The 26,758-nt window shown below is 35.4% G+C and overlaps 1 protein-coding gene across 4 annotated transcripts; it reads right to left on the minus strand.

Annotated features, from left to right (window-relative positions):
* Nucleotides 1–48: 48 nt before the first annotated feature.
* On the minus strand, nt 49–26,758 carry LOC135204087 (14-3-3 protein epsilon). 4 transcript variants are annotated; one of them, XM_064234086.1, is made up of 7 exons: nt 26,554–26,758; nt 21,194–21,393; nt 18,702–18,826; nt 11,610–11,657; nt 5,448–5,567; nt 4,513–4,718; nt 49–4,265 (listed from the first exon to the last, which is right to left on the minus strand). In XM_064234086.1, exons 1-7 carry the CDS (start codon nt 26,615–26,617, stop codon nt 4,210–4,212), a joined length of 819 nt encoding a protein of 272 aa, XP_064090156.1. In that variant the 5' UTR covers nt 26,618–26,758; the 3' UTR covers nt 49–4,209. The 4 variants fall into 4 exon arrangements, with proteins under 4 accessions (XP_064090156.1, XP_064090155.1, XP_064090158.1 ...); XM_064234085.1 differs by having other exon boundaries at nt 49–4,268; nt 26,554–26,754; XM_064234088.1 differs by lacking the exon at nt 11,610–11,657 and having other exon boundaries at nt 26,554–26,754.

Consider the following 26,758-nt stretch of genomic DNA (forward strand, 5'->3'; position numbering starts at 1 on the left):
ACACTTTCTATATTTCTGTTGAAACCTAAAAGGGTTCAATAAAAGCTGTTCTAGAGAATATGAGGTTTAATCAAACACTTTGACATGCAAGTGCATTGACACAATGTGCTTTGCCTATCACAATTTAGTATTTACATAGAGGGGCACATTCTAGCAAGATTCACAACTCTTGGTGGACAGCATCTATATAACCTTTGATATTGCAGTAAAAAATACAAGACATCATACCAATTGTGGACAGCTACTGTTTATGGTTGTTGGTGTAATGCACTTCTAAGACATGGTCCTGTTTTACAAGCCCAACTACTGCCTTTTCACGAAAGACGGCATTCGCAAGTGAAGCAGTCTCCCAGTCAACACAAGTGAGCCACAACTGAGCTTTAGCGACACCTAGCTGAAAGGCTGTACAGAGTAAGTATGCCACCACAGACCCTTAGTCACACTTAAAACATTACACACTAAGTAAGCTTTATTTTTTTTATTACTAACATCATAACCTGCATGTGAATTTATATAATGCTGCACCTGTGTCAGTTGCCATTTGTTTTTATTGCCAAACGAGTCCATGAAGGAAATCTTTCTGCTAGCACCAAGAACTGTTAAGAAAGTGCCATACGCTACTGCTGAGTAGCAATCTCGACGCTGAGACGTGATCGCTTGGTTGCTTGTTTTGGTGAAACACCAAAAGGCTTACTGGAATGTCACAAAAAAATTGCTGCGGTCAGTAGCAGCATCTTCCTAAATGATGCATCGAGTCAATAAGGATTGTTCCCTATGAGTGAAAAATATGAGTACTGTAATGTAGCAGCCTTATTGGAACATCCACAGTAGCTGCTGCAATTGACTGACCACAAGGAAAGTCATCCACTGTACTTTTGCACAATAATGCACTTAGTTGGTGCCAAGGGTGCCCTGATGTACTGAACTTCACTGCTAACACACACCCTCCCAAAAGGTAACTAACTTCATAGACATGCAAGAAACCCTTCAAATAGATATCAAGGAAGTTTTACACATGGCACCACATATCAGATTCTTTCAATGAAAGCTATGTGAAACAAGCCTCAAAGCTCCATTATAAGAACTATTGCTGCATGTATTTACTATGGTATTTTTACCTTTTGATGTGTATGCTTTTTCTCTGGATGTTATAGAGTGCAACTGACCACACCCCTGGCACCAAACATCCAACCAGTTTTGACATTAAAAAGATTAGGTGGTTGTGATCTTTCAGATGACAAAGCACAAGATGTGACGCAACAAGCAACTCCTTGCTTGGTGGAGTTCTGCACCTGGTCATTTTTTCCTCGTTGCGACACAAATACTAGACACTGAAGAAGCCAGGAAGGGCTAAGCATAGCCTACTGTACCAGCAACTAGGATGACCCACAATGAGAAGAAATTATTACCGGCATGAATGGTAACTGTGGTATGGGATAGGGAGGGAAGTTTGCATGGAAAGGGAAAATGAAAAAGGGACAACAAACTTATAACAGGGAAGGGTTACTGGGATTATGTTGTGGAGAGAAGCAGCAAGACAGCTCCATTTACCACACTGATAGTGGGAACAAATTCATTAGAATGAAAAGCACCACCCACTCATCACGTGAAACTTCAGTTCCAAGTAACGAGAAGGGGAGAAGCCCTTGGTATGTGGGACAATGAGGAAAATTAAGTTGGCATGATAAGTCTTATTGATGAAAACTCTCGAAGTATATTTGCATCTTTATGAAACTACCATCCAATAAAGGAACTTTTTACTATACAGCCTAAGACAACAGTGAAGTGAAGTGAATCAATAAATAACGGGAAAATTATAAGTGCTTCATTATACAGTACATACATTAAGCACACTTGTTCACTCAAGTCTTTTAGAAAAAAGTGTATTTGCACCATATAAATGCCCACCCCTCAAACTAAACAAGTCTCTTCAAAATTACACCATATGCATAGCTTCTGCTCAAAAACCCCCCTGGCCATGATAGGGTTAACCATCTTGCAACCACAGGCAACAGCACCAAGCGATCAACTTAAGACAGAAAAAACTGCAAGCCGACTGAAATTCCTTATATTGTATGAAAATGAGAGACTGGCAGGTGATAATAAAGAGCTTGTGTTTTCATTTCATACAGAGTTCACTCTGCATTAAAGCAGAGGACCATGATGTGAGTTAGCAACTCCACCTGTATCCATTACAGGACACAGATCTGGAGTGGGGAAAAGAAAATAATTTCTAACATCAAATTTGCCAGTTGCAGCTCTCCTGGATTCCCACCTATCCAATGGCAACATGCTGGTCACAGTAATATGAAATAAAAAAGGATATTGGCCTACTGCAAGGCATCATCATGTATAACAGCCGCCTACTTCCAGATTCATAAATACTCTCATCTTTTTGGTCTAAACTTTGTGACCTCAACCACACAGAGCTGGGGAAAAGCACAAGTACTGAAGCAAACTCTACTAAGGAAACACTATACGGCAAAAGGCTGCTGCTGATGAGGGTTTGGGAGAGGGAGGGAGGGAGGAGGGATTTGGGAGATAATTGGGAATGTAATGCAGAGCTGGAAAACCCAAGTTTAAGATACTGTATTGTCAACAATCATAACCTACATGTATTAATTTAAACACTAAATGGGAGCTCATGAATGTGCTTACAGACTGCTAATATGTAACAGCCAATACCACAAACCTCTTGATCTTGCACACTAGTATCCAGACGAACCTAATTACGATGTATTAAAACAGCCTTTTTGAAGAGGGGTAGTTTCATTAAACTTTCAGCATTAGAAACACTGTACTGTTAAATTATTGTATTACTAAATTTCTTATCTTACACCTCAAATACACACTGTACTGGGGCTTCCAATCATCTACATATATTTCTCCTATGTATATAACCACTAAGACACACACTATACCCAATGTAAAACCTCCTGAAGCAGTGACATACAAATGATCTAATCAATACAACTGACAAAAAGAGAGTTTCACCATAACTGTGCTGATTTCCCCAAGCAGAGAAAAGAAAGTGCTAGGATGCACTTAGGCTCACTCACACACAGAAAGAGAAGATTGCTTGGTACAAAAAAGTGTATTTCTTTCTAAGACATATCTAATGTCCCATAATGAGTGGGAATGCTGGCTTCAAAGATGTTAGGTCTTCAAAATCTGGGACTGGAAAGAAGAATAATGGTAAAAAGAAACGAGTAGGATATGATTTGTGTTAAGGATTGGGTTAAGGACAATGCAGGATTTTAAGGAAAAGGAGGAACTTTGAAAAAGGTTGACCAAGTTGGAGAAGCACACTCCCAACTATGGTTAACCCTATAGGGTATTAAAATCAATCTTGAGCTGCAGGGGAACTTAAAATGCGCCAACTTCGGACACCGAACACCAACTAAGGTTCAACAGAAATTGCAGCCTTAATCTAAGACCACATAGAAATATACAGAAAACTATATTTAAAAATTAAAAGAATAAACCTACCTATTCAAATTTCTTATTATTTACCAATATCAATAATAAATACACAACAAATGATGTAATGGAACTTTTCCAACACAAGGCGTGTGATGAAAATGTCGAAACTTAAAGACGAAGGATTGGAATGATGGTGCCTTATCCTTTCCCATCCTCACAGTGGAGCTTCTGTCCATAACAAAGTCCCTGCACAGATTATGAGGAGGAGAAAGACTCTTCAAAAAGTCCATAGCCTTAACTTGAGGATTAAAAGTTCTACCCTGGATGCAAATACATCTAAATATACAACTGCTTAACATTTCAAAGGTTAAAGCCTCAAAATTTACACGCAATATACCTCACTAGTCAGCAGCAACCACTGGCATAAGTAGTTTAGAACTAATGAATATACACAAATTAAAAAAAAATAATAATTCTGCCCTTCCCTTTAGAATATTTTACAAGGAGGGAAAACAATGACAAGGGATTATGAGCCTCAAAGGAGCGCCAGACAATTTTACCTCTTGCTCCTTCAGTCTCTATCTACCCTTTGCAAATCATGTCTTTAATAATGCAAAAGACAACTCTGGCAGTGCTGGAGAGAAGCCTTTGGTATTGAAGAGCTCCACTGTGGGAAGGGGGTGGTTGGTTGTGGTGGTAGTGGAGGTGGAGGTGGTGTGGCGGTAGCAATATGGTGGTGGTGGTGGTGGCGGGATGTGAAAGAACCACCAGATAACCACTACCACATTAGCTCACATCTTGATCCTCCACATCCTGAACCTGTTCCTTCTGTTCACCTTCTCCTGCTGAAGAACATTTTAAAATGAAATATTTCAGCTAGATATTCCTGACCTCAAGTAGAGATTACTTCACTGAGATTCAAAGTTTGTTTCAAAACATGTTCAATTTCAGAAATATAACAATGGTCAATGTTGAAAATGCAATGCACATTTCAGCAACTAATGCTGACTGATCAAACATATACAATGTAGCATTAAAAATTTTTTGGTTATGTTCAAGCACAAAGCAAATGTTACCATTGGCACCTACCTTCACCCTGCATATCTGAAGTCCATAACGTTAAGTTATCCCGCAAGAGCTGCATTATCAACGTTGAATCTTTGTAGCTTTCTTCTGATAAAGTATCTAGCTCTGCAATCGCATCGTCAAAAGCTGCCTTGGCAAGACGACATGCCCGCTCTGGACTATTCAGAATTTCATAATAGAACACCGAGAAGTTCAGCGCCAAACCAAGCCTGTCGAAAAAAAGAGAAATAAAAAAATAAAAAAATTAATAAATAACAACATTACATTAAAAACAAAAGTTCAGTTTTCCGAGTAATACTGCACAAAACATTCTCTTCCCCTCATTAATCTCATGAAATGACTAAGCCAAGGTCATGACTTTAGCAAAAGTGTAAATACAAATATGGATTTAGTTGCCAGATATCCCATCACAAACTCACGACACATTCATTATAGTTATTGTCTCTTCGTTTCCCTTTTTCATACGTTTCTACATTGATGACATTAATTTTTCTACCACTTTCAAAACTGCTCTAGATCAACATAAAAGTAATTTGTATTTTTCCTATGTATAAAATTCTAAAAGCATGTATGGTCCTTTTATTTATTTCTGCCTGTATATTGATCCAATACAATATTGTCAATTAAAATTTGTCAAAACTTCCATCAAATTCATAAACAAAAACCTTTCCTTTGCTTCCTTCTTTTCAATTACCTTGCAAAGATAAATTAGTTCAGGACCTCGTCATACTTATTTGATATATTTAAAGGTTGTAATCTTTATGCTAGCCTCTTATTCAACTTGACACTTACGCATACAACAGTATACTACAAAACCGGTTTGACAAATGTGATACGAATGAATGAATAAAAAAATAAAAAAAATAAATAAATAAATAGTAGACTAGTGGAATGTTTGCAAACAACTAAGTCTGAGGATGCTACAAGAGAGTACATACCGAATAGGATGCGTAGGAGGCAGTTCTGTCATTGCAATGTCACTAGCAGCTTTGTAAGCAACAAGAGAATTTTCAGCTGCTGCTTTCCTGTCATTTGCAGTGGCAAACTCGGCAAGATACCTGTGGAGAGAATAGGGCAATTAAGACATATCATCTACTTTTGCTTACTCTTGTCCCTGGAAATATCAGGTGACAACTTGGAAGCAGCTTGAAGTTCTAACACATCTTTATCATCTTAAAACATCCCAAAATCAATCTTAGTTTTCCTTGGTTGCTAACCAATCAAAACACCCCAGTGATGTTTTCAAAACAATTTCCTTCTCTAACACGCAGTTCTTAATGTGTGAGAAAATAACTGGAATAAAAAGACACTATCCCTCCCACACACCCCCCCCCACAACAAAATAGCAAAAGTTCAATGATAAAAACAGCTCAATCTTGAACTGAAATTACTTTGCCATACTATTTAGTATATGGGTAAGAAAATATGTACCAAAAAGATCCTTACTTATTGATGGAAGGCATATGACAAAACGTTTTACCCTCTGAAACGATTTCCAAGTATCAAGCATTTTTCACTGCTACATTTCCTTTCTCCAATACTTAAGGAAGGTATCCAAAACTACAAAGTGCAAAACAATATCAAGTGCATATGTGTGGTAGGAACCCAATATCCAACTACACACACAGAGAGAGAGAGAGAGAGAGAGAGAGAGAGAGAGAGAGAGAGAGAGAGAGAGAGAGAGAGAGAGAGAGAGAGAGAGAGAGACTGGTATGCTCATCCCAAGAGACTCATCAAACTAGTAAACATTACGATATGCTTCTACATTAAAATCCTGACTGCTAATTCACACCAGAATTGGAAAAAAATTAAAAGGAAATAAAACACTACACAATAAAATCTTACTAAAAGGTAAAATTTAAACTATTAGCTAATTTCCTCTTCAATTTCATGTTGGGACAATTTTTTTTTTAATTTAGAAAGGGATGGAATACGGAATTTCTGGGACCTAAATTATAATTAATTACAGTTCCCTTTCAGAACTCTAGGAACTAGTTGGCATTACAGTGGCACAAGTTCATGTCTGTCTATGCCAGGCATGCTCATGCAGTTCACAAGGTTAAGGTTACTAATGCAGAATTTTTTTCCCTAAAGAAAAACCTCTGGGGGTAACAAGGTGGGCTAACTTGTGCATGTATATATATTTAAAAAAAACCTTGACTAACACCTTCAATCTCATTACAAGAAATACCTTTCAGATATTTTATTTAATAATAATTACCCCTTATGAACATATACCAACAAACGATCTCTCAAAACAACAATCAGTCCTGACCATTCTCAGCTCCTAGTATACTAAACCAAACCATAGACAAATTAATAAAACAGCAGCAGAACATCAACTCAAGTTGAATGATGTTGAGGCATTTGGGTCAACTTATCAAGAGCTTAAAACACTTTCCCAAAGACTACTACTAATCATTTTAAATTTGAAATCCATAGGTGTCCTTGCTATTAAAGGATTTAAACTACGCACGTTAAGGAGTGACTAGCTACCTTGGGATTTTCTTAAAACCAATTATGAAACATGGAACACCACATCAGTTTGTGGGCTGTGAGGGTGTAAGGAGCAGCCAGCCAACTGCGCAGCAAAAACTGTCCCTATTCACTCGACCATAATGCTCATTTTACCCAGTCAAAATAAGTGATCACATACGGAACCAGCATTTTTGGCAACAGATTATGATGATGACGATTGTAGGTAAAGTATACATACAGGCATCTACTCGGTAATTGAGACTTCAGATGCTTCCAGAAAGAGAAAAGGGTAGAATATGGCTCCGACTTGCTCTATGCCAAGCCCTATTCAAGTACGAATATCTCTAGTGATTTTTACACCTTCAAATAGTCATAGAAAACCCAATATGCGTTCTATTTTCTTGAAACTTTGGCATTCTGTTGAAATAGCTCACGCAATGGAATGGTCACATTCAGATATTTCCAAATATAAAAAGATGAATATAAATGCAATGTATCTGAATACCTTATTACGTCATTCTGGCTTTTTTAATGACGTTGGCTACAATTTATTGCATTTACCTGAACACGGAAAATTTTTTGCAGCACCTAGACATTTTTGAACTACAGTATTCACACAAAACAAATTCACTTATATTGATTAAATATTGAGGCTGCTGCACAAAAATAGTTAACACAATGTTATAAAAACACTAGTATGTAGTATTTATATATGAAGTTTCAACCCTTAATGTCTCCCCCCCTCCCCACCAAAGTAACTGGTCACCTCTTAAGAATCTCAATTTCAACTAAGGAGGTTAAGAATCAGACAACTCTTACATTTAAATTAACACATTAAGTGCTCAAACACTAACTGGTAAATTTGTAAGATTATACAAATGAAAAGTATCAGCTAACTCCAAGTTAAAACAATGTTAATGTTCTACATCTAAGATTGCAGCATCAAAATATCTTTCAAAATTACAATGAACACAACAGAATTGCTTACATCAGTGTATCTGATGAAAAATATTTCCAAGTAAAAAACATTCACTGTAGTTCTGTGATAGAATTTCTTTTCCCTGCTCAAATACTTGAAAAGAACTGGAGGTACCAGTTGATGCAGCAAAGGGAACTTCTGAAGTGAAAGAATTTTGAATATTTTCTACTTTTACCCAAGGACGAATGCAGCATCACTTGCTGTTTTCTATCCTGATTTTGCCTTTGCTAGGTACTATTTCCTTTCTGAACAATTTACTAGCTTAGTCCAAGCATTATATCTATAGCAAGGCAAGGCCAACAAATACTGAACTTAAAATGACTTGGTGAAACCATATCTTTTAAGACAAGACCCCATTTTTCTATTCTCCTTCATGCATGGAATCTTCCATGGAACTGTGTCATCTACCCTAGTGCTAATAGTAAATGTATGAAACAACAAAGATAACCAGGCAGTCTAATGAAATGTTTTAAAACGTACACACTTACGCACGCCAGTAAATGCACACAAAAGAATGTGAAACACTTCATGCCTCAAAGAACATATAAAACAAGACCACCTATTTATATTCAAACCAAGAACCTAGTTCTATTAATATCAAAAGAACTTACCTTCACCTATACTTCAGGACATAATGCGGACTAATGTGACATACAGTTTACAGATATACACCACTTACTGCAGAAGTGCTGAAAAATTTTGTGGTAACTTTTTCAGTTTGGCCCACATCTTAGCACAAAAAGCTAATGCCTACTTTTACTTTAACAAAAACCTAATTTTTCATTAACAAGGAAACATTTCTTAGAAAGGGATTTTCTTTTATATTACTCAATTTTTTTCATGTAAAAGAGGGAACCATACAATTTTCCACAAATATGCACTACCAATCTAATGCAGCTGCACTAATAGCAACTACAAAAAACCACACACATTTATATATAAGCAAATTTTTTGTGCTGAACACAGTTGTTCTTGCATGAATGCTTAGCACTTAATCAAGACCTGTTGCACTGTCAAATGAATTCCAACAATTGTGCTGTAGTATCATTAAAACTCTCAATGAGCTTTAATATTTTAGCATGTGCACAGACCACCATAAATATCATAAAGGAGTTAAACCAATGCAACTGCAAGCCACAGGGGCAAAACAAAACAAATAAATCCCCAAACCATTATAAGAAAAAAAAAAATTCCAATAGCATCATGGAAAAAATCTTACTCTGACAGTTTGTAAATTCTTTATACAATGTGCAACTCTAAAATAGACCCATCAATAAAATTGTGCTCAAATGTGCAGTCTTAATGTATAAACAATTTTTGTCTTCAGACAAAATGAGCAACTTTTGATACATGCACCCCATGGATCAATCGGTAGATACTATCTACCCTCATCATAGTTTGTGCAGGCTACATGCAAAATCAGTGATATATGAAGGGATGGGAGTTAGGCACTGATGTCTGACAGATGGGTTTACATGAAATATAAGTTAACTAGATTAAAACTTCAATTGTTTCACATATGCATAAGCCTATTGCTTTTCTGACAGGAAATGGGAATTGTGTTCAACACTGCATCATACTTTACAATATTTTTAAAAGTAAGTTTAAAAATCGAAGAAGTGGATAGATAGACAATGACAAATACTGTAAAAAAAACCAACATATTCATTGTTGGTTGTGAACAGAGCCATCCATGCTAAATATAACATTTGTTCTGCATTCTCCGACTGGGTCATCATGGCTATTCAGCAATTGAGCACCACAATCTACAAGCAAGCTCAAACTGTTCAAATTTTAGTTATCAAGTTCATTTCCTTCATCAAGCATAATTATTATTAATCAATCTTTTGTATTGCATAATCATTATAATTAATCTTATAAGATTTATAAAGTTCCTAAGTTTACGTTCCTAACTCACAGGAATGGCATAAATGGTTGTTCCTGATGAGCTTTAAGATCTTATTTAACATTTTGACTCCTTAAAAACTGCACTAATTGGATAAGCTGAAAACTTTGAAGAAACTGAATTTCTTTAAAATATTTCTTTCCAATAAATGACATATGTTGTTGGTTCAAAGCTGGTCAATCAATGAATCTTATAAATATTGTTTGGCATTTGGCTTCATTTAGTTATTCATCCAATAACAATGGGTCACATGAATGAGACTAATTCGAATACAGAATATTACCTGATGTGGAGTAGTTTTGGAATGGACACCACAATCTATCATTTAATGTTATTTGTACAATTACTCAATAATAATACATGCCATTTATTGATCATGAAGGAATTCCGAGGCAATGAATCACTGACAGAAAATATAATATTTCATCTGGTCAGTGACCTTAAATGGCTATATTATATACAGAACCAACATGCTTCAACATTTATCCCACTTCAGTACATTTTTGGAATGGACACTTACAAATTGGTTGAACAAATATTTCTAGAATAAACTTGATGCTTATTAAATCCAAACTATCTAGTAACTATATTCAAGTTTTGGATTTTACTTCTCTTTTTTGACAAACAGTGGAAGGAAAATCAGCACGTCATAAAGATGAGGCTGCCAAGTTATTGCAAAAATCCTTCATAAATTTTGAGCCTCAGATGGTCATTGTATCAGGCAAATCGACAGCTGCTTAAAAAAATTTCCTGTTGACTCCACTTTCAAACATCAAAATAAATAGTTGCCTCGTACACTATTATTATACAAATGATTCAGGATATTATCATCAACATGTGCACTCAAAAGGCTAACTGTATGCACCGGTAAAATATTCATTCCATATTTTAATCTTAACAAGAAACCACCGACACACTTCTAAAATTAAATGCAAAGGTTAAGTAATAATTAAAAGTCCAACAAACAAAACCCTACTTTCACCCATCATGCCAAAATGTAAAAAAATAGGCCTTTCAGCAAAAATATTCAATTCACTGTGACAGATATCAACAACCATAATCATGCACTTTCGTGAGTATGCTTAACATGCAGCAGATACAAACTGTGGGAAACTACAATCTGAACGACTTCACCATTACTCAACTTTTCACAGTTCCAGTATAAAAATGAAGAAAAATGTAAATACACTAAGAAGAAAAAGACCAAATATATAATAACTATGGAAAAAAGTAGAAAAATACCTTACCCTCTCCATTTTTGTAGTGCAGTATCTGTATGGACCCCAATACCCTTTGACAAATTTACTGTTCACATATCACATACATGGATTTGGAATTATTGCTTCGTAGTCAAGCAATGTTATTAATCCTAAACACAAGAGATCACTGTAAAACAGGTAACCAAATACCAAACCAGTTGAGAATCCCTCTATGTATGCCTATATACAATGGACTTGAAAATGACCCATCATAATTATTTCATACCCAGGGCAAGGAAGGACAAAAGAGGTAACCGCAAATACATCTACTTCGTGAAGTCTGATAATAAACTATACAACTAATAGAAATCTTGGTAACCAGTGACTTGGCTTAACAGTACAACACCTAAAAAGTGATTCTACAAACTGTACGTTGGGAAAGAAAACAAATAAAAGCTCTCTAAAGGAGGGGCAGAAGGGAAGGGGGGGAGGGGAGGGGGTTGAAGGAAATGAGGACTACCGTAGAAACAATATTTACCCCTCTTCATTCTTCTTGTCGTTGCCAGTGGCAGACTCAGCAAGATACCTGTAGGCAGAGACGTTGGGACTACTTAGAGATTGTACTGTACGTACCACACTCCTCGGTGCGGAATTTATGTCTCTGATTTCCTTTCAATATTAGTAAGCCAAATACAATTCTAACTGTAATACTGTACTTCTGGAAATAAAAAATAAAAAATAAAATGGAAAAAAGAAGAGGCACAGGCAAAACAAAGAGTGCAGTACACCATAGCAATGTTAAAAGCTAGGAGTGCATGAACAATGAAGATGTAAAATACTACAAAGAAAACTGGCAAAGCAATAAAGAAACACAATTCCACAAAATTCTTGGCCAGGGACGATACATAAAAATCAACCACCAATCACAAAAGCATACCATGAAAAACAATCTCAAAATACCATCATACATAAAGCTTTAAAAACTTGAAAATTTACTTCAACTTAAAATGTACAAGAGCACATCTAAAAAAAATTGAAGAAATACCCTCCATACAGTACAAAAATGTGCTTACAGCTATATCAAGAACTACATGGGATATTACCACCAAATGAAAGGTTAGAGTAAACATCTTTGTTTGCAAGAATTACATTTAAAAATCAAGGGGAAAAAAGGTAAAAAGGTGCACAAAAATTTACTTAAGAATCAAATAAATTTAGTTAGTTCAAACAGCCCACAGGTTTTGAATCCCGTATGCCTGGCTTAAAAAAAAATCCACACCTCTGCAGGTTCACTATAAGACAATTGTAGTGAAGGTAGGAACTCCCAGTGTCTTTATTATCAATACTCTTCAGGTTTTCATTTCAATACTCTAAAACTCATAGCACTTCCCAAAGGTTTTGTTTCAAGTTCAAAACTGTACTAAGGCATACTAAAGAAGCTGTACACTTAGCACAGACAGATAAAGAGCAACAAATCAGAAGTAAACTAAAGACAACACAGCAATGGGGTGATGCAAGATACCTTTATAACCATTTTCAGTGTCCCATCAAAGGCAAACCTTAGGCAGTACCTTTACATTATTACCATTTTCAAAGACTGCACCAATACTGTGCGCAATACAGTAGTACCTCAGATCTCGAACTTACTCTGTTCCAGAAGGCTGGTTGAAAGGTGATTTGTTCGAAACATGAAACAAACCCCCCCACAAGAAAGAAAGGGAATCAGAATACAGTCGACTCCCACTATTTGCAGACTCACAATTCACAGAAAATTTGCGGTATTTTTCACAGAAATATTAATGAATTAATATATTTTCGTATCATTGTCTGGTACACATCCCTGCAAATATGGGAGAGTCTTCTGTAATTTGTTCCAGCCAACCCAAAAAAGTCCCCCTTTCAAATTATTTCCAAAAATTAAATTAAGAGTGTAATATACGAAGTAAAATTTTCAAAAAATTTTGTGTTCAGTAAGCAAAGGTTGATATCAATTAAACAGGGTAAACTTTGAGTTCGAAGAAATAAAAAAAATCTCACCAATGGAAAGAGGATATACAAATGCACATGGTGTAAGAAAAATAATTCTAAAACAATCCCCCTGCCTTCCATGAGAAGTTGAAAATGACTACTGACACCCAATTTTGGGGCCTCTTTTAACCCTCTTACGCCGGAGCGGTAAAAAAAAAAATTGTCTCCCGTGTGCCGGAGGGGTTTCGGAGTGAGCGCGGAAGCGGAAAAAATATTTTTTTCAAAAAATCACAGCGCGCTTAGTTTTCAAGATTAAGAGTTCATTTTTGGCTCCTTTTTTTATCATTGCCTGAAGTTTAGTAAGCAACCATCAAAAATGAAAAAAATTATCATTATCATATATAAATAATGCGATATATGATAGAGCAAAAACGAAATTTCATATATAATTGTATTCAAATCCGCTGTCTGCAAAATGGTTAAAGGTAACAAGTTACTTTTTTTTCATTGTAATGTACACTAAATTGCGATCATTTTGGTATTTAACACATTGTAAAACGATAAAAGCAACACAGAAAAAATATTATCACAAAATAATGCATGAATTTGTAACGCGCGGACGTAAACAAATATTTTTTTCAAAAATTCACCATAAATCTAAATATTGTCCTAGAGACTTCCAATTTCTTTCAAAATGAAGACAAATGATTGAATATTACTATACTGTAAGAGTATTAGCTTACAATTGCAGTTTTCGACCATATCTGACGAGTTAAAGTTGACCGAATGTCGATTTTTTTTATATATATATTTTTTATATGCAATTATTTCGGAAATAAGAAAAGCTACAACCTTCAAATATTTTTAGTTTTATTCTACATGAAATTGAGCATATTTTCATATATAAAACTCTATGAAATGCCTAATATGAAACGGAGCAAATATTCTGAGAATGGGACGTACGTATTTCAGAGATTTGTGGCGGAGAATCCGCGCGCTGAGGAAGGAAAGTTTTTTTTTTTTTTTTTTTTTTTTTTTTAATTAACCATAAATCTAAATATTTTGCTAGAGACTTCGAATTTGTTTCAAGATGAAGATAAATGACTGAATATTACTAGACTGTAGGAGTTTTAGCTTACAATTGCGTTTTTTGACCATTTCGGTAAAGTCAAAGTTGACCGAACGTGGTTTTTTTCTATTTATCGTGATTTATATGCATATATTTCAAAAATGAGAAAAGCTACAACCTTCAATTATTTTTTGTTGTATTCTACATGAAATTGCGTACATTTTCATATATAAACTTTATGTAACGGCTAATTTAAAATGGTGCAAACATTACCACAATCGCACGTATGATTTTTTTCGGAAGTTACCGCGGGGACGTAAAGAAAATTTTATTTTTTTCATAAATTCACCATAAATCGAAATATTGTGCTAGAGACTTCCAATTTGTTGCAAAATGAAGGTAAATGCTTGAATATTACTAGAATATAAGCGTTTTAGCTTACAATTGCGTTTTTCGACCATTTCGGTAGAGTCAAAGTTGACCAAAGGTTGAAATTTTGGCAATTATCGTTATTTATATGAAAATATCTCAAAACTGATAAAAGCTACAACCATGGGTTGTTTTTAGTTGTATTGTGCATGAAATTGCGCACATTTCCATATATAAAACTTTATATAACGGCTAATTTTAAAATGGTGCAAACATTACCACAATTGCATGTATGATTGTTTTCGGAAGAGTTACCGCACGTGACGTAAGGAAAAAGTTTTTTCATAAATTCACCATAAATCGAAATATTGTGCTAGAGACTTCCAATTAGTTGCAAAATTAAGGTAAATGATTGAATATTACTAGAATATAAGCGTTTTAGCTTACAATTGCGTTTTTTTACCATTTCGGCAGAGTCAAAGTTGACCGAAGGTTGAAATTTTGGCAATTATCGTTATTTATATGAAAATATCTTAAAGCTGATAAAAGCTACAATGAGTATTTTTTTGTTGTAGTCTACATAAAAATGCGCACATTTTCATATATAATACTTCATGTAACGGCTAATTTACAATGGTACAAAAATTATGTCAAAGTGACAAAATAATTTCCGAGATGTGTCACAGATACTTTTCAGTGCGGCAAGAAAGAAATTTGCGCTTGCGCACCTGCGTATCGATTGTAAACAAAAAAACACCTTGATCCGTGAATTCCCAGCATCCCCCAAGGCGCGTGATTCAAAAGTTTTAGGCTGGTAGGCCTAGAAGTATTTTTCCGCGAATTTTTAAAAAAACTTTTGTAAGTAGACGTAAAATACGTTGAGTTGGCACATGGGAGACAAAAAATGTCGACGTAAAATATGTCCAGTCGGCGTAATAGGGTTAAAAAAAAAGACAATAAGAAATTTTAAGTAATACATGATTTTTCTAATAAATGAATTCATTATGATTTTTCTAATAAATGAATTCATTATATTATGTAAAATAATAATTACAGATCACACAATATCAAAACATATAAATAAAAATTAGTAACAAATTCTGACCAAAACATATAAATAAAATTAGTAACAAATTCTGACCAAATTTCCTGCAAATTATTTAGTGTGAACAACCCCCCCCCCAAACAATTCACAGCTTTCACTCTGGAACATAACGCCCCCTATTTAAGGAAATTTTGCCTATTCATGGTATTTTTCTATGAGACATTACCAAAGATTCCGGTTTTTTATCAATTTCCTCATAAAATGAACTTTTTGTGATAAGACTTAAAAGAAACCAGGTAGAAACATTTTTAGTGGAATTTTTTTTTTTAAGTTTTACCTAACAAAATAGGCAGTTTTAAGACTTTTTATAGGGGGTTTCAACTATTTGCAAGATCTGGTAACTATCCCCCTGAACATGGGGGGACCCTGCATGTAGATTTATAGAGAACGGAGATGCAGTAGCTTTATTGGATTTATACATTTTTTTTTCTAATAGTTCTTTGCAAAATCACATTTATAACTGACATACTATCATAATGATAAGAACTAAACCCACAGCGACCCCTTCTCTCTTCAACAACATCACAATGCCTGATAACTTTAAATTATTCATTCATTATTCCTCAACAAAATACACTCCCTCCATCACAACTTACATGTGTGTCACCACAAAAATGTACGAGGTTGTTCATCATTTAAGCTAAATTTCATTGTGAAAAGCTTAATTCTTTCATTCATTTTGTTAGTTACAGTTATCATTCAACAATACAGTCTCACTCAGCACACAAAATACTGGCTCAATTAAGACCTTTTTTATTGTTACTGTATTGCATTTAATTCCTATATTTTATCATTGTTAAATTTATGAAATTATTTATGAAATTCTTTTATTTTTGTGTGAACAATTATTGTTTTTACCTACATACAGTAATATTTTAACATTCTCCTCCTTATATGGGAATGTTCGACAAATGAGGTACCACTGTATTCGACATTCAATCAAAACGCAAACCCTGTTCCCTTGACTCAATCAAATCAGCAACAAAAAATTATTTGAAAAGCAGGACACAGGGATAAGATGCAAGTACAATATAGGAGCAAAGATTCTGAATTAAAAGAAGTATTCTACTAGAACTACTTAAATACCAACTTTGTAATTTCAAGAAAGCTATCTCCTAAGAAAAGAATTCATGGTAAAATTGAAAACCAAATTACTGTTTATGTACATGCAATATAAAAACCACTTTCAGTTTCATTAAGGAATTTCAACTTACTAATGCTTATTAAACCAAGCTATCTAGGGCATAACCAGCAGTGCTCTCAACTCCTTAAAAAGCAAAAATAATTGCCCACTCAAAACTGCATATGACTGGTGCTCAGTGAAAGCAAATGAAAACATACCAGTAAAATCACAACGGAAAAAAAAAAAAAAAAACATGAGGCTAGGGGGAGGGGACAAAACTGCAACTTGTACAGTATTACAGTCCTCCCATAAACTACTGTAAATAGTGATCGCGATTAGTTCTTGGCCCACATATAGAAAAGTTAGGTATCTGCTTCCTAAGTTTCAAGTCATTTAAGACTTGTGATGAACTAGAAACAATAAGCTGTAACCTATACCTGTAAGAATTTCTTCCCTACCTTTAAATGTCAAATCCTTACAGACTGGATTACAGGACACTTATGTTTGACCATCAAAATTTATGAACCGTCAGACTATTACAATTATTATCAGCAATAAGTCCATTGCTACAACAGCTCCCATGGTTCTGGTCTGAAGAGTGCTCTTACAAATAACATAAATCTTATTCAATACATAAGAGAAAAATAAGGTTCAACTGAAAAGGTTTGAATTTTTTTTTTTTTTTTTTTTTAACACATTTCCTAAAGGAACATGTCTTAGGGTTGACATACGCTCTTTGCTGAAATTCAGCCGAGCCATAACCTTATTCAATCAACAAAGGACAATGCTTCATGCATTACAATATAACACAATTTAACAAAACCAAGGCAAACAACTCTGCCATAAGTGATGTATGTACTTGACACCAGAACATCTAGTGGATGGTAGAATAAATCTAGTACTCTAACAACTCATTACACTTGTACAGAGTCAGTTACCAAATCTACCTATCTAACTCTAGGCACTGTTTTAGGAGCATGCAATTCAATGTTAAAAACAAGGTACACACTTTACTATTAATGCAAGTTACATAAGCAATCAAAATTTTACTGTAAGTTACATAAGCAATGTAAATCAAAATTTTACTGTAATGTCAATCCAAGTGTTTATTTGAATGCATGCAACATACACGCTGAAGACTGTCAATAACTAATGCCCATCTTTAAATGAATATACTGTACTACTACAGGCACATACCAACACTCAATATCATGTCAATTCTAATGAGAATGGAGGGCATAAAATCTGCATAACTCACAGCGGCCGCAGAAAGCCAGCAAACAACAGATACAATGAACTACACATATTAGCAAGCTAAAGCTAATAGAGGATACAAGTTCACTTATATGTAACTCAGATCATTTATCACGTGACCAAAAACCCAGTGTGTCACATGTATATATATATATATAAAAAAAAAGATACACAGATACACCATAGAGTGCCATGACGAAACATGGACTCTATCCTACTTTGAAGTAGAACATCCTGTAAGTGTTCACCTCATAAGTCACATATTCTGCATTCCAAATGCAGCAAGGTCTGCTCCACTAAAGGAGTAATGGGGTTACCAAAGTCACCAAAAAGAGTACTGTACTCCGGTAGATCACAAAATTTTACAACATAATTGACTGTAAGGATACAACAGGTTACCAAGTAGCTGCTTAAGTCTACCTTACTGTTAAATGTGATCAATGCAATGAAGGACTAAACACTAAATTAAAAAGTGCTATATCGCTTTTCACAAAAATGAGTACATACATACTATGATAAAATCAATGCTTACCCTTGTCCTTGAATGAGTCTAACAGCAAGGACTTCACACTCATTACTACTTACACACACAAGAAAAACACGAGATGACATTAAAAAACCCACACATACACACCAAATTAAGAGGACATATGCCTGTCCAAACTGTTTTGTAGGATTTACTCACCACAACTAAAAAACATGAATTTAGCATGACTGCAGGCAGCTTCAACTATTTACTCACCTGTGGTAATCACCTTTCATCTTGTAAAAGAATACTCTGCTTTCTCCAGCTGATGCTGTTGGTATAAGGTGCTTGTCTAACAACCCAAGGATGTCAGAACAGATGTCCTTCAGCTCCTTTTCCACCTATCAGCAAAATTTTAGATTAAAGTTTAGCAAAATGTGATGAACTATTTCAACCTAACTATGAAGTAGAAAATTGTTAAAATGCACACATGAATATTCTTTTTACTTAAAATGCACATATGAATTTTTTCACCATGCTACACCGTTTAGTAAAAAACTAATAAACAGCTTCCAGACACACAATCAAATTAGTCTTCCCCATTATAGTATAATATTTTAAGATTGGGTAAAGATGTAAACAATGTTGTATGTATTTTGTAAATGTAGCACCATTTTTTTTTTTTTTTTTTTTGAGCTGTTCCCAGCTTTCTTAAAGGATTGACTTCCCAGCTAAGCTTCTCTTGGGGCAAGTAGAGGTTGAATTCAGATAGAAGATTACAGGTTGACTGAAACCAAGAGCCTATGCCAGCACAAGGCTGGCGCAATCTAAGACGATGACACTAGAAGAAAATGATGGATATGAAAAAGTCTATAAAATAAAACACGGTATAGTGTAGGCTATTTTAAACTACAAAGCATATGGAGAACAAACTGTGGATATTTATTATTGCATAAGAGAAAATTATGTTTTCATATATAGTAAGTGTAAGGCAAAAATTCATCTACATATACCCAACCAGAGAATTTTCCCAAGAGACAATATCACGTATGTGTTTGTGTGTATACTGTAGCCCCCGATTACCGGCACTTTGGTTTTATGGCGATTCTTCAATATATTCATAACTGGGTTTTACCCTCTATAGGGCTTATAGCACCATTGCCTGGTTCTGGTTATCATTGGCTTAGGTTAAATGCCAAGACTGACTCATAAAATACCAATATGACAAATATGTCTTTTCCTTTGCTCTTTTAAAAAGTTATCCTTCACTTCGCTGTATCCAATAATACTGTACATAGTCTTGTATCACTATTGTATTATAAAATACAGATAAACCGATCATGATTTGGTTTGGAAAAATCAGCTGAGGGCAGAGGTAAGACTATTTCACCGTACGTAACTCAATTCAGAGCGATTTCCGTAATTCTATTCAGTGTAAATTATTTTCTAGAAACTATTTATATGGGACAAGGTTATTTTTAGTTATATGAAGTGCTTTTTAGTTGAAATATGACTGAAATATATCTTGTTGTAAACTAGATTTAGTTTTTTTTTTTTGTTAATAGATGGCGCCATTGTCTGGTTATCGGTACTTAGCCTAAGCCCAAAGAAACACTCATAAAATACAAGCATAACGAATAAGATACCTTAGCCCTTAAAAAAAAAAGTTATGCTTTACTTCACTGGATCCAATAGTACTGTATATAAACTCATATTACTATAATATAAAATATGAACAAAATTATCAATGTTTTGCTTTGGAAAAATTAGCCGAGGGCAGAAGCAGGTTTATTTTGTCCTATTTAACTCAATTCAAAGCGGTTTTCTTGCTTCTATTTAGTGTAAATCGATCTCTAGAAACTATTTATGTGGGACAAGGTTATTTTCTGTTATATGAAATACTTTGCAATTGAAATATGACTAATAATACATCTTGTTGTGAACTAGATTTTTTCTTTTATGTAATATATGGGGTTGGGAGCATGTTTTGCAGAAAAAAAAAAAAAAAAAATCCATTTGCTATTTTCAGCCTATCCCAAACAACACAAGACTTACATATTTATCTTTTGTCAACGTGAAAACAACAGTAAAATGTGTTCTTTAATGGCCAGTATTTTCCATTTCCTCCACTATTATTTGCAGTAGAGTAACATTCCTGTTTCTGATGCATGATAATTTATAGTCATTAGCAGTGTGAGCATTTTTCTCACATTCAGCTACAACTACTGCTCAAATTTAGCAGTACATATACCATATTTCCTTACCAATATTTTTCTACATAACAAATAAAGGTATAAGTTCTGTTCTATTTAATTACCATCATTTGTAGCATAACTAAGCTTTTTTTTTTTTTTTTTTTTTTCTATCGTACGATTGCTGAAATGCAAGCAAAACAGATTTAGTTCAGTTTTGGTAGAAAAAATGTTTTCGTTCAGTTGCTTATGGCCGTAGTGTTCAAGCAACCAGTTATTATTCTGAAAAATGTAGCGCTTTCTCTCTCTCTCTCTCTGCTACATTACCAGTAAGTTCATAGAATCTGACATTTAAAAGATCTTCACACCAATTATGATTACCTTCAACTTACTCTGCTGTTTGAAACTTTTTAAGGAGCAGTTCACTTCCCTTGGTCCCTCAAGCCAGTGCGGCTAGAAAAACACTACAAAATGCAACATGGTCCTAAGTCCAATACCTTAAAAACTAAAACGTTCTTGTTTCTGAAATTTGTAAAGGAGGAGGTGGTGTGGTTACCAACTCTTGGTAAAACTAACCTGTGTCCTGTATGTTCGAATCATTTCCAATTTCTCTTCACCACCTTTGTTTTCTTCTTTCTGTTCTATGGAAGAGATGATCCTCCAAGATGCACGTCTGGCACCAATGACATTTTTGTAAGCGACTGATAAAAGGTTTCGCTCCTCAACAGTGAGTTCAACATCCATAGATGCAACCATCTTCATGGCCTCGACCATCTCTGTTGGAAAAAATCATAATGTTTAATCAGTAATAATAAAAAACATTGTACTGAACTACTGGAGTAAAAAAACCTTGAGACAATACAAAATAAGCTGCACCGCACTACTGCATATAAAAAATAATTAAGTGTAATATACATATTCCTTGAATTAAAAAATTCAGCCTTACATGTTCTTAATGTTATGCCATTTATCTTTTGATAAAAAGTGCTCTGGGCTGTGTACCACAAACAAATGATAAAAAAAAAAGAGCACCAGACTTTAGCTGATGTTAGTTTGTTTTTCAAAACAGCGGTTCGGCAGTGATTAATATACGTTAACTTTTAATAAGGCTGAAGATTGACAAAGCAATACTACACACACACACCACAGCAAATACAACTGGCCACTAACTGTATAATCCTGGTAAAAAATCTCACAATAATCCCCACTTTTCCTAACATAGTTTTTACATTAATATACTTTTGGAACTAAATGAAAATAAATCCATAAGCAAAGACTTGAGTGAGTAATCTCAGTAGTACATGCAAGGTACTGCTGTTATTCATTGATTTACGAGGCACAAAGAACACTAGCCAAAAATCAAATTGAAATTTGTAATTACCCTGGGAAAAAAGTTATGACTTTCTACCTCCTGTCATAAATCTAATAAACAATAGGTTACCACTATTGCAATAGTGTCTTTTACTGCTTTGTGACAGTACAGTATTTGGGAGGTGTGGATGTTTACCAGGATTTCATCATTTGTGCCTGGAATAATGTATGTATATATAGCATGTATTTTCCCATAATATGGGCTTGAATAGTTCCTGATGTAGTACCAAAGTAGTACATACATTCTACCTTTTAAAATTCTATCAAGAATTCAGTTAAAAATCTGCTTTTAAAATATGTAGTAACTTAAAAAACAAAAGAAAAAAGAAAATTAAGTTTATATTTTTAATGATTGAAGGCTATGTCTAATGCAAAGTATGGGTAATTGAATGTAACCCAAACCTGGCCAACTCAAACCTTGATGCAGTTGGTTAACTATACAGCAATTAGTAAGATTTGTGAAAAATAACAGGAATAGGTTTATTTCCATGAACAATGTGTATACTACATATATGTTCCAGAGAAACATCACCAAACAGGCGAGCCTGCGAATCTGGAACCAATAATAGGTTGGGGTTGACTGTAATGGAAAGTAATTCATACTGTAATTCACAAGTCACTACATACAAGCAAAAGATAGCAATCTGCTATACTAGTCAACCCAAAATGACATCAGAAATATAAAGCTTATAATTATTTTGCTACATTTTAAGGAAGTACTGCACAGCTTCTAAATGTAAACCTTCATGATTCTCATAGAAACCTGTCAAATCAAAATAACTTACATGGCACAAAACATTTCCAACAAAGCCATTTGCAATGGTGAAATTCAAGAAGGAAATGTTAAGCAATGTTGTTTCAAGAAAATCCTTGACGTAATTTTGATTAATTTTGTAGTTTATACTGCATATAATTAGCAGTGGCAATTTGATGCATTTGCCACAACAGTTTATGGCACAGTTAAGTTTCCAAAATTTTGTTTAACCCAAGTACACTGGCACTGGTTTTGAACTGAAGACAAAATGGTGAGAATTTCACTTCCACAAAATGAAATAAATTTTTGTATGTGGTTAAAATGATACTGCTTTAATAATGTTGCAACTTTAAGGTAACCTATTTCACTAACAACAGCCAACACACTAGTTTGAAGGCAAGGTTTTGGGCTAGTGATTGACAACAAAACCAGCTTTGTCAAATTCTTGAACATGGTATCCCTGGCACTGACTGTAGCCTCAGGTACTATTGCTAAACAAGCATCTCCTATACTGATATACAGAAAACTTAATATGAAAATATACTAATAGACTATTACAATGTTGATTAACAATGAATCATCATTATAACGTAACAATAATCAATGGAAATAGCAGTATGACATATATTTACTGTACTAACAGCTCAACTCCCTGGTATTCAGGTAGGTTACCACCAACTCAGGACAACTGTTCAGTTGAACCACAGCCAACTGTGCATTACATTCACATAAAATGATATATATCCAATATAAGTATAATAGCACAATGTATAGCCATGATGAACTCATTGTCTTCCACTCTCAAACCCCAGTTTAGTGCAGAAGATGCTCATGCTTTTGTTTGTGTGGTGTTTTTACGTTAAATGGAACCTGTGGTATTCAGCAACAGGACCAAAGGCTTTACGTGACTTCCGAACCACATCGAGAGTGAACTTCTATCACCAGAAATACACATCTCTGACCCCTCAGTGGAATGCCTGAGATCCGAACTCATGCACATTGGCCATTACATTGAGTGTACCCAACAAAATATGCGATCTTCAGCTTGGTGGCTGCTCAAGTCAAGTGTGAGCACATGTCGGTTATTGAAAAACAATTTCAAATTAATACCAAGTCAAGTGAATTGAGCTTCTTTCCACAGACGATGTCAAGTGAATCTAGCTTCTCTAGAGATTCTATTATGGCACAGCTAACAAGCTTGGGACACTTACAGGACTACAGCTTGCCTCAACAAAATAGGAACAGCTGGATTATCTCCTGTGAAAAACAATAGTTTAAAAGTTAAGGTAAGGAAACTCCACACCTGAAGGTGACGGCCTGAAAGAGCATTCGGAATATTTTTCCTTCTGGTGGGAAATGCCACAAGGGCCTAGCAAAAATTTTACGAGTTACCATCTATATCTAGGATCTTTCAAAATGAGCTATAAAAGTGAATGTAAAAATAACGAACTAGTTTAGGATACATCATAAACCTCAAAAACCACCCTCCAATGTTTCATTACCAAATTTTTCCTATCTAGTCAACTGAACAAATTTAAAATTAAGAGCATCTTACACAAGTGATACTTTGTAGCCTATGTATACAGTTTAGGGTAAAAAACCACATGGTACAGGGGTGGACCATGTACGATCAATGTGTACAACCCCAAAAAAAGTACATTATAACGCGTCCTGACATCGGAGATGGGCATCAGACGCGACTTCTTGTTGGTGAGGAACGGAGCTAAAGACCCCTACTCCGGTGTCAGGACGCACTATAATGTACTTTTCTTGGGGTTGTACACATTGATCGTACATGGTCCACCCCTGTACCATGCGGTTTTTTACCCTGTATATTAGGAAACTATGGCAAGAAAGATTTTATGCCTTTGGGAGAAATGTTCTTTTGCATGTGCAAGTCTACTTGAACAGTAACCCACATCTTTTAACCAATAGGGTAAAATACCGAATGGCCGGCCTCTACCATAGCGCAACCACCTTCCCGAAAATTGGGAATTATGGACTTAATGTGTGAGTTGGGAGAAAAAACTGAGAGGAAAATAGCGGTCTCGAGGTGTTGCTTCGACGGACGCTGGCTCTTTACTAGTGTCTATCCTGGGTTACAGGACGTGTTAAAGTACTTTTTTGGGAAGGTGGTCACGCTATGGTAGAGGCTGGCCATTTGGTATTTTACTCTACTATTCCACAGCTTTGCATAAAACAATAAAGTTGTCAGTACAAATTAACTATTTTTCATATGCTTTTTTATTGTTTACATTAATAGTTTTTACATATGTTTAGAGCTCTGTCTACCTCAATTTTATTGGGTGCTACATAACTTACCCTTGGCCATTAGGAAATCAATCCTGCCCTCTCTTATCCTAAGAGAGCAAATTAATGGCAGATCATTTAATGCATCCTACGCTACATATTTTGGAAATGTACAATACTGCACTAAAAAGCCATAGCCAGAGGGTTTACCTACTCTGAGTGCCACAGTTTTGCTAATTTTACTTCAAGTTATAACGACAAAAGCAGATTTGAGATAAAATACTTAATTCTTTTGTAATTGGTAACATTGAAAAGACAGAAAAATTCATGCTTACTGCATTGCCTATAACCTAACTTGAGAGAAAGAGGGTAAACCTAGACTAAGTCTTAAATGGCAAAATGGTTTGAGATTGAATCTTAAGTGTGATGAAGCTGGTTACAATTTTAAGCTCAGTCAAATATAAAATAACCAAAGGTTACAGTAGCCAAAGTTCATTGGAATACCTTCCTTTCAAACAACAAAAATGAAGAATGCAGATCCATGTGCCTAACCATATTTATTCCTGGAGCCTAACTTAGTTTCATAGGGATTAAATAAGAGCTATTAAGCTTTGGCATTGATCTACGACCAACCAACTGTTAAAAGCATTATGGCAGCTTCCTTAAACATAAAAGCATTATGGCAGCTTCCCTAAATACAGGTGTAGTCTAAGCTATATCAAAACCGAAATATAGGACGGGTCAACCTCTTGGGGTCCTATTCGCAGTTTTACCTCCCTCATCAAAAAGCAGCGACACGCCTGGCCCTAGAATAGCTCAAGAGGCCCTTGAGAGGAACACAATGCCCCCACAAAGGATTTCCGAGCACATGCTGAGGTTTTAAAGCAGCCATTTGGCGAATCTTCCGCGAAGAGAAAGTCCCTTGGACCTAGATCTAACAGGGTGTTTTTTCAGACCTTAAACCTGACTGGATAGGCGATTTGCTGAAGTCTAGAGTAAAATAAAAAATAAAAACTATAAAAAAAAGTAAACCGCCATTGTGAGTTGGTCTTTTGAATACCGGCCGTTGGGACAAGCCCTTGAGATTTGGACCCTGCATTTTTCCCATGAAATTTTTTTTATAATTTTTTCGGCAGAACGTCATCACGGCAACAGGACGTTGCCCATGGCAATTTCTGCTCTTGGTGGTGGAAAAGAGGGGCATAACCAAAATGATCGATAATCGGCCACCCCAGTCTCTCTCCCTCTCTCTCTCACGCGGTCACAAATGTCAAAAAACTGTGGGCGGCCAAACCGCCTACACCCACCCCGCCCATCGTGTCAGGACAATTTTAGGATACATATGACGCTTCCCAGGTCAGCCCAAGCCAGATCCTTCATTTAAGTGGGTCAATAACAAACAGAAAAAGGCCCTAGGAGGAATAGAAAGAGTCGAAGGAACCATCACTTTCGGCCCAAACAGCGTCGTCGGCTGTCAACGAAGCCGAGGTTGGGTCTCTTGGATCGGCGCAAAACTCACTCACAATCCTAAACAAAAATCCCCTTCATCTGCAACTCTTACCGTCATATCTCTCTGCCTGTTCGGCCAGTTTGGCCCGGTAGACGTTATCCTCCCTTTCCGTCATGGTGTAGAGCCGCTTGGGAGGCCGATGTTACACGATATAAAACGAAGATACTCTCCCACGACACAGAATGAGGCTACACACACAATATGGCCGCGCCCGACACAGCTGTGTCTTTCGGCCCAGTTGTGTATTCCTCCGCGC

Source organism: Macrobrachium nipponense, chromosome 44 (genome assembly GCF_015104395.2).
Source record: "Macrobrachium nipponense isolate FS-2020 chromosome 44, ASM1510439v2, whole genome shotgun sequence".
Classification (NCBI taxonomy): domain Eukaryota; kingdom Metazoa; phylum Arthropoda; class Malacostraca; order Decapoda; family Palaemonidae; genus Macrobrachium; species Macrobrachium nipponense.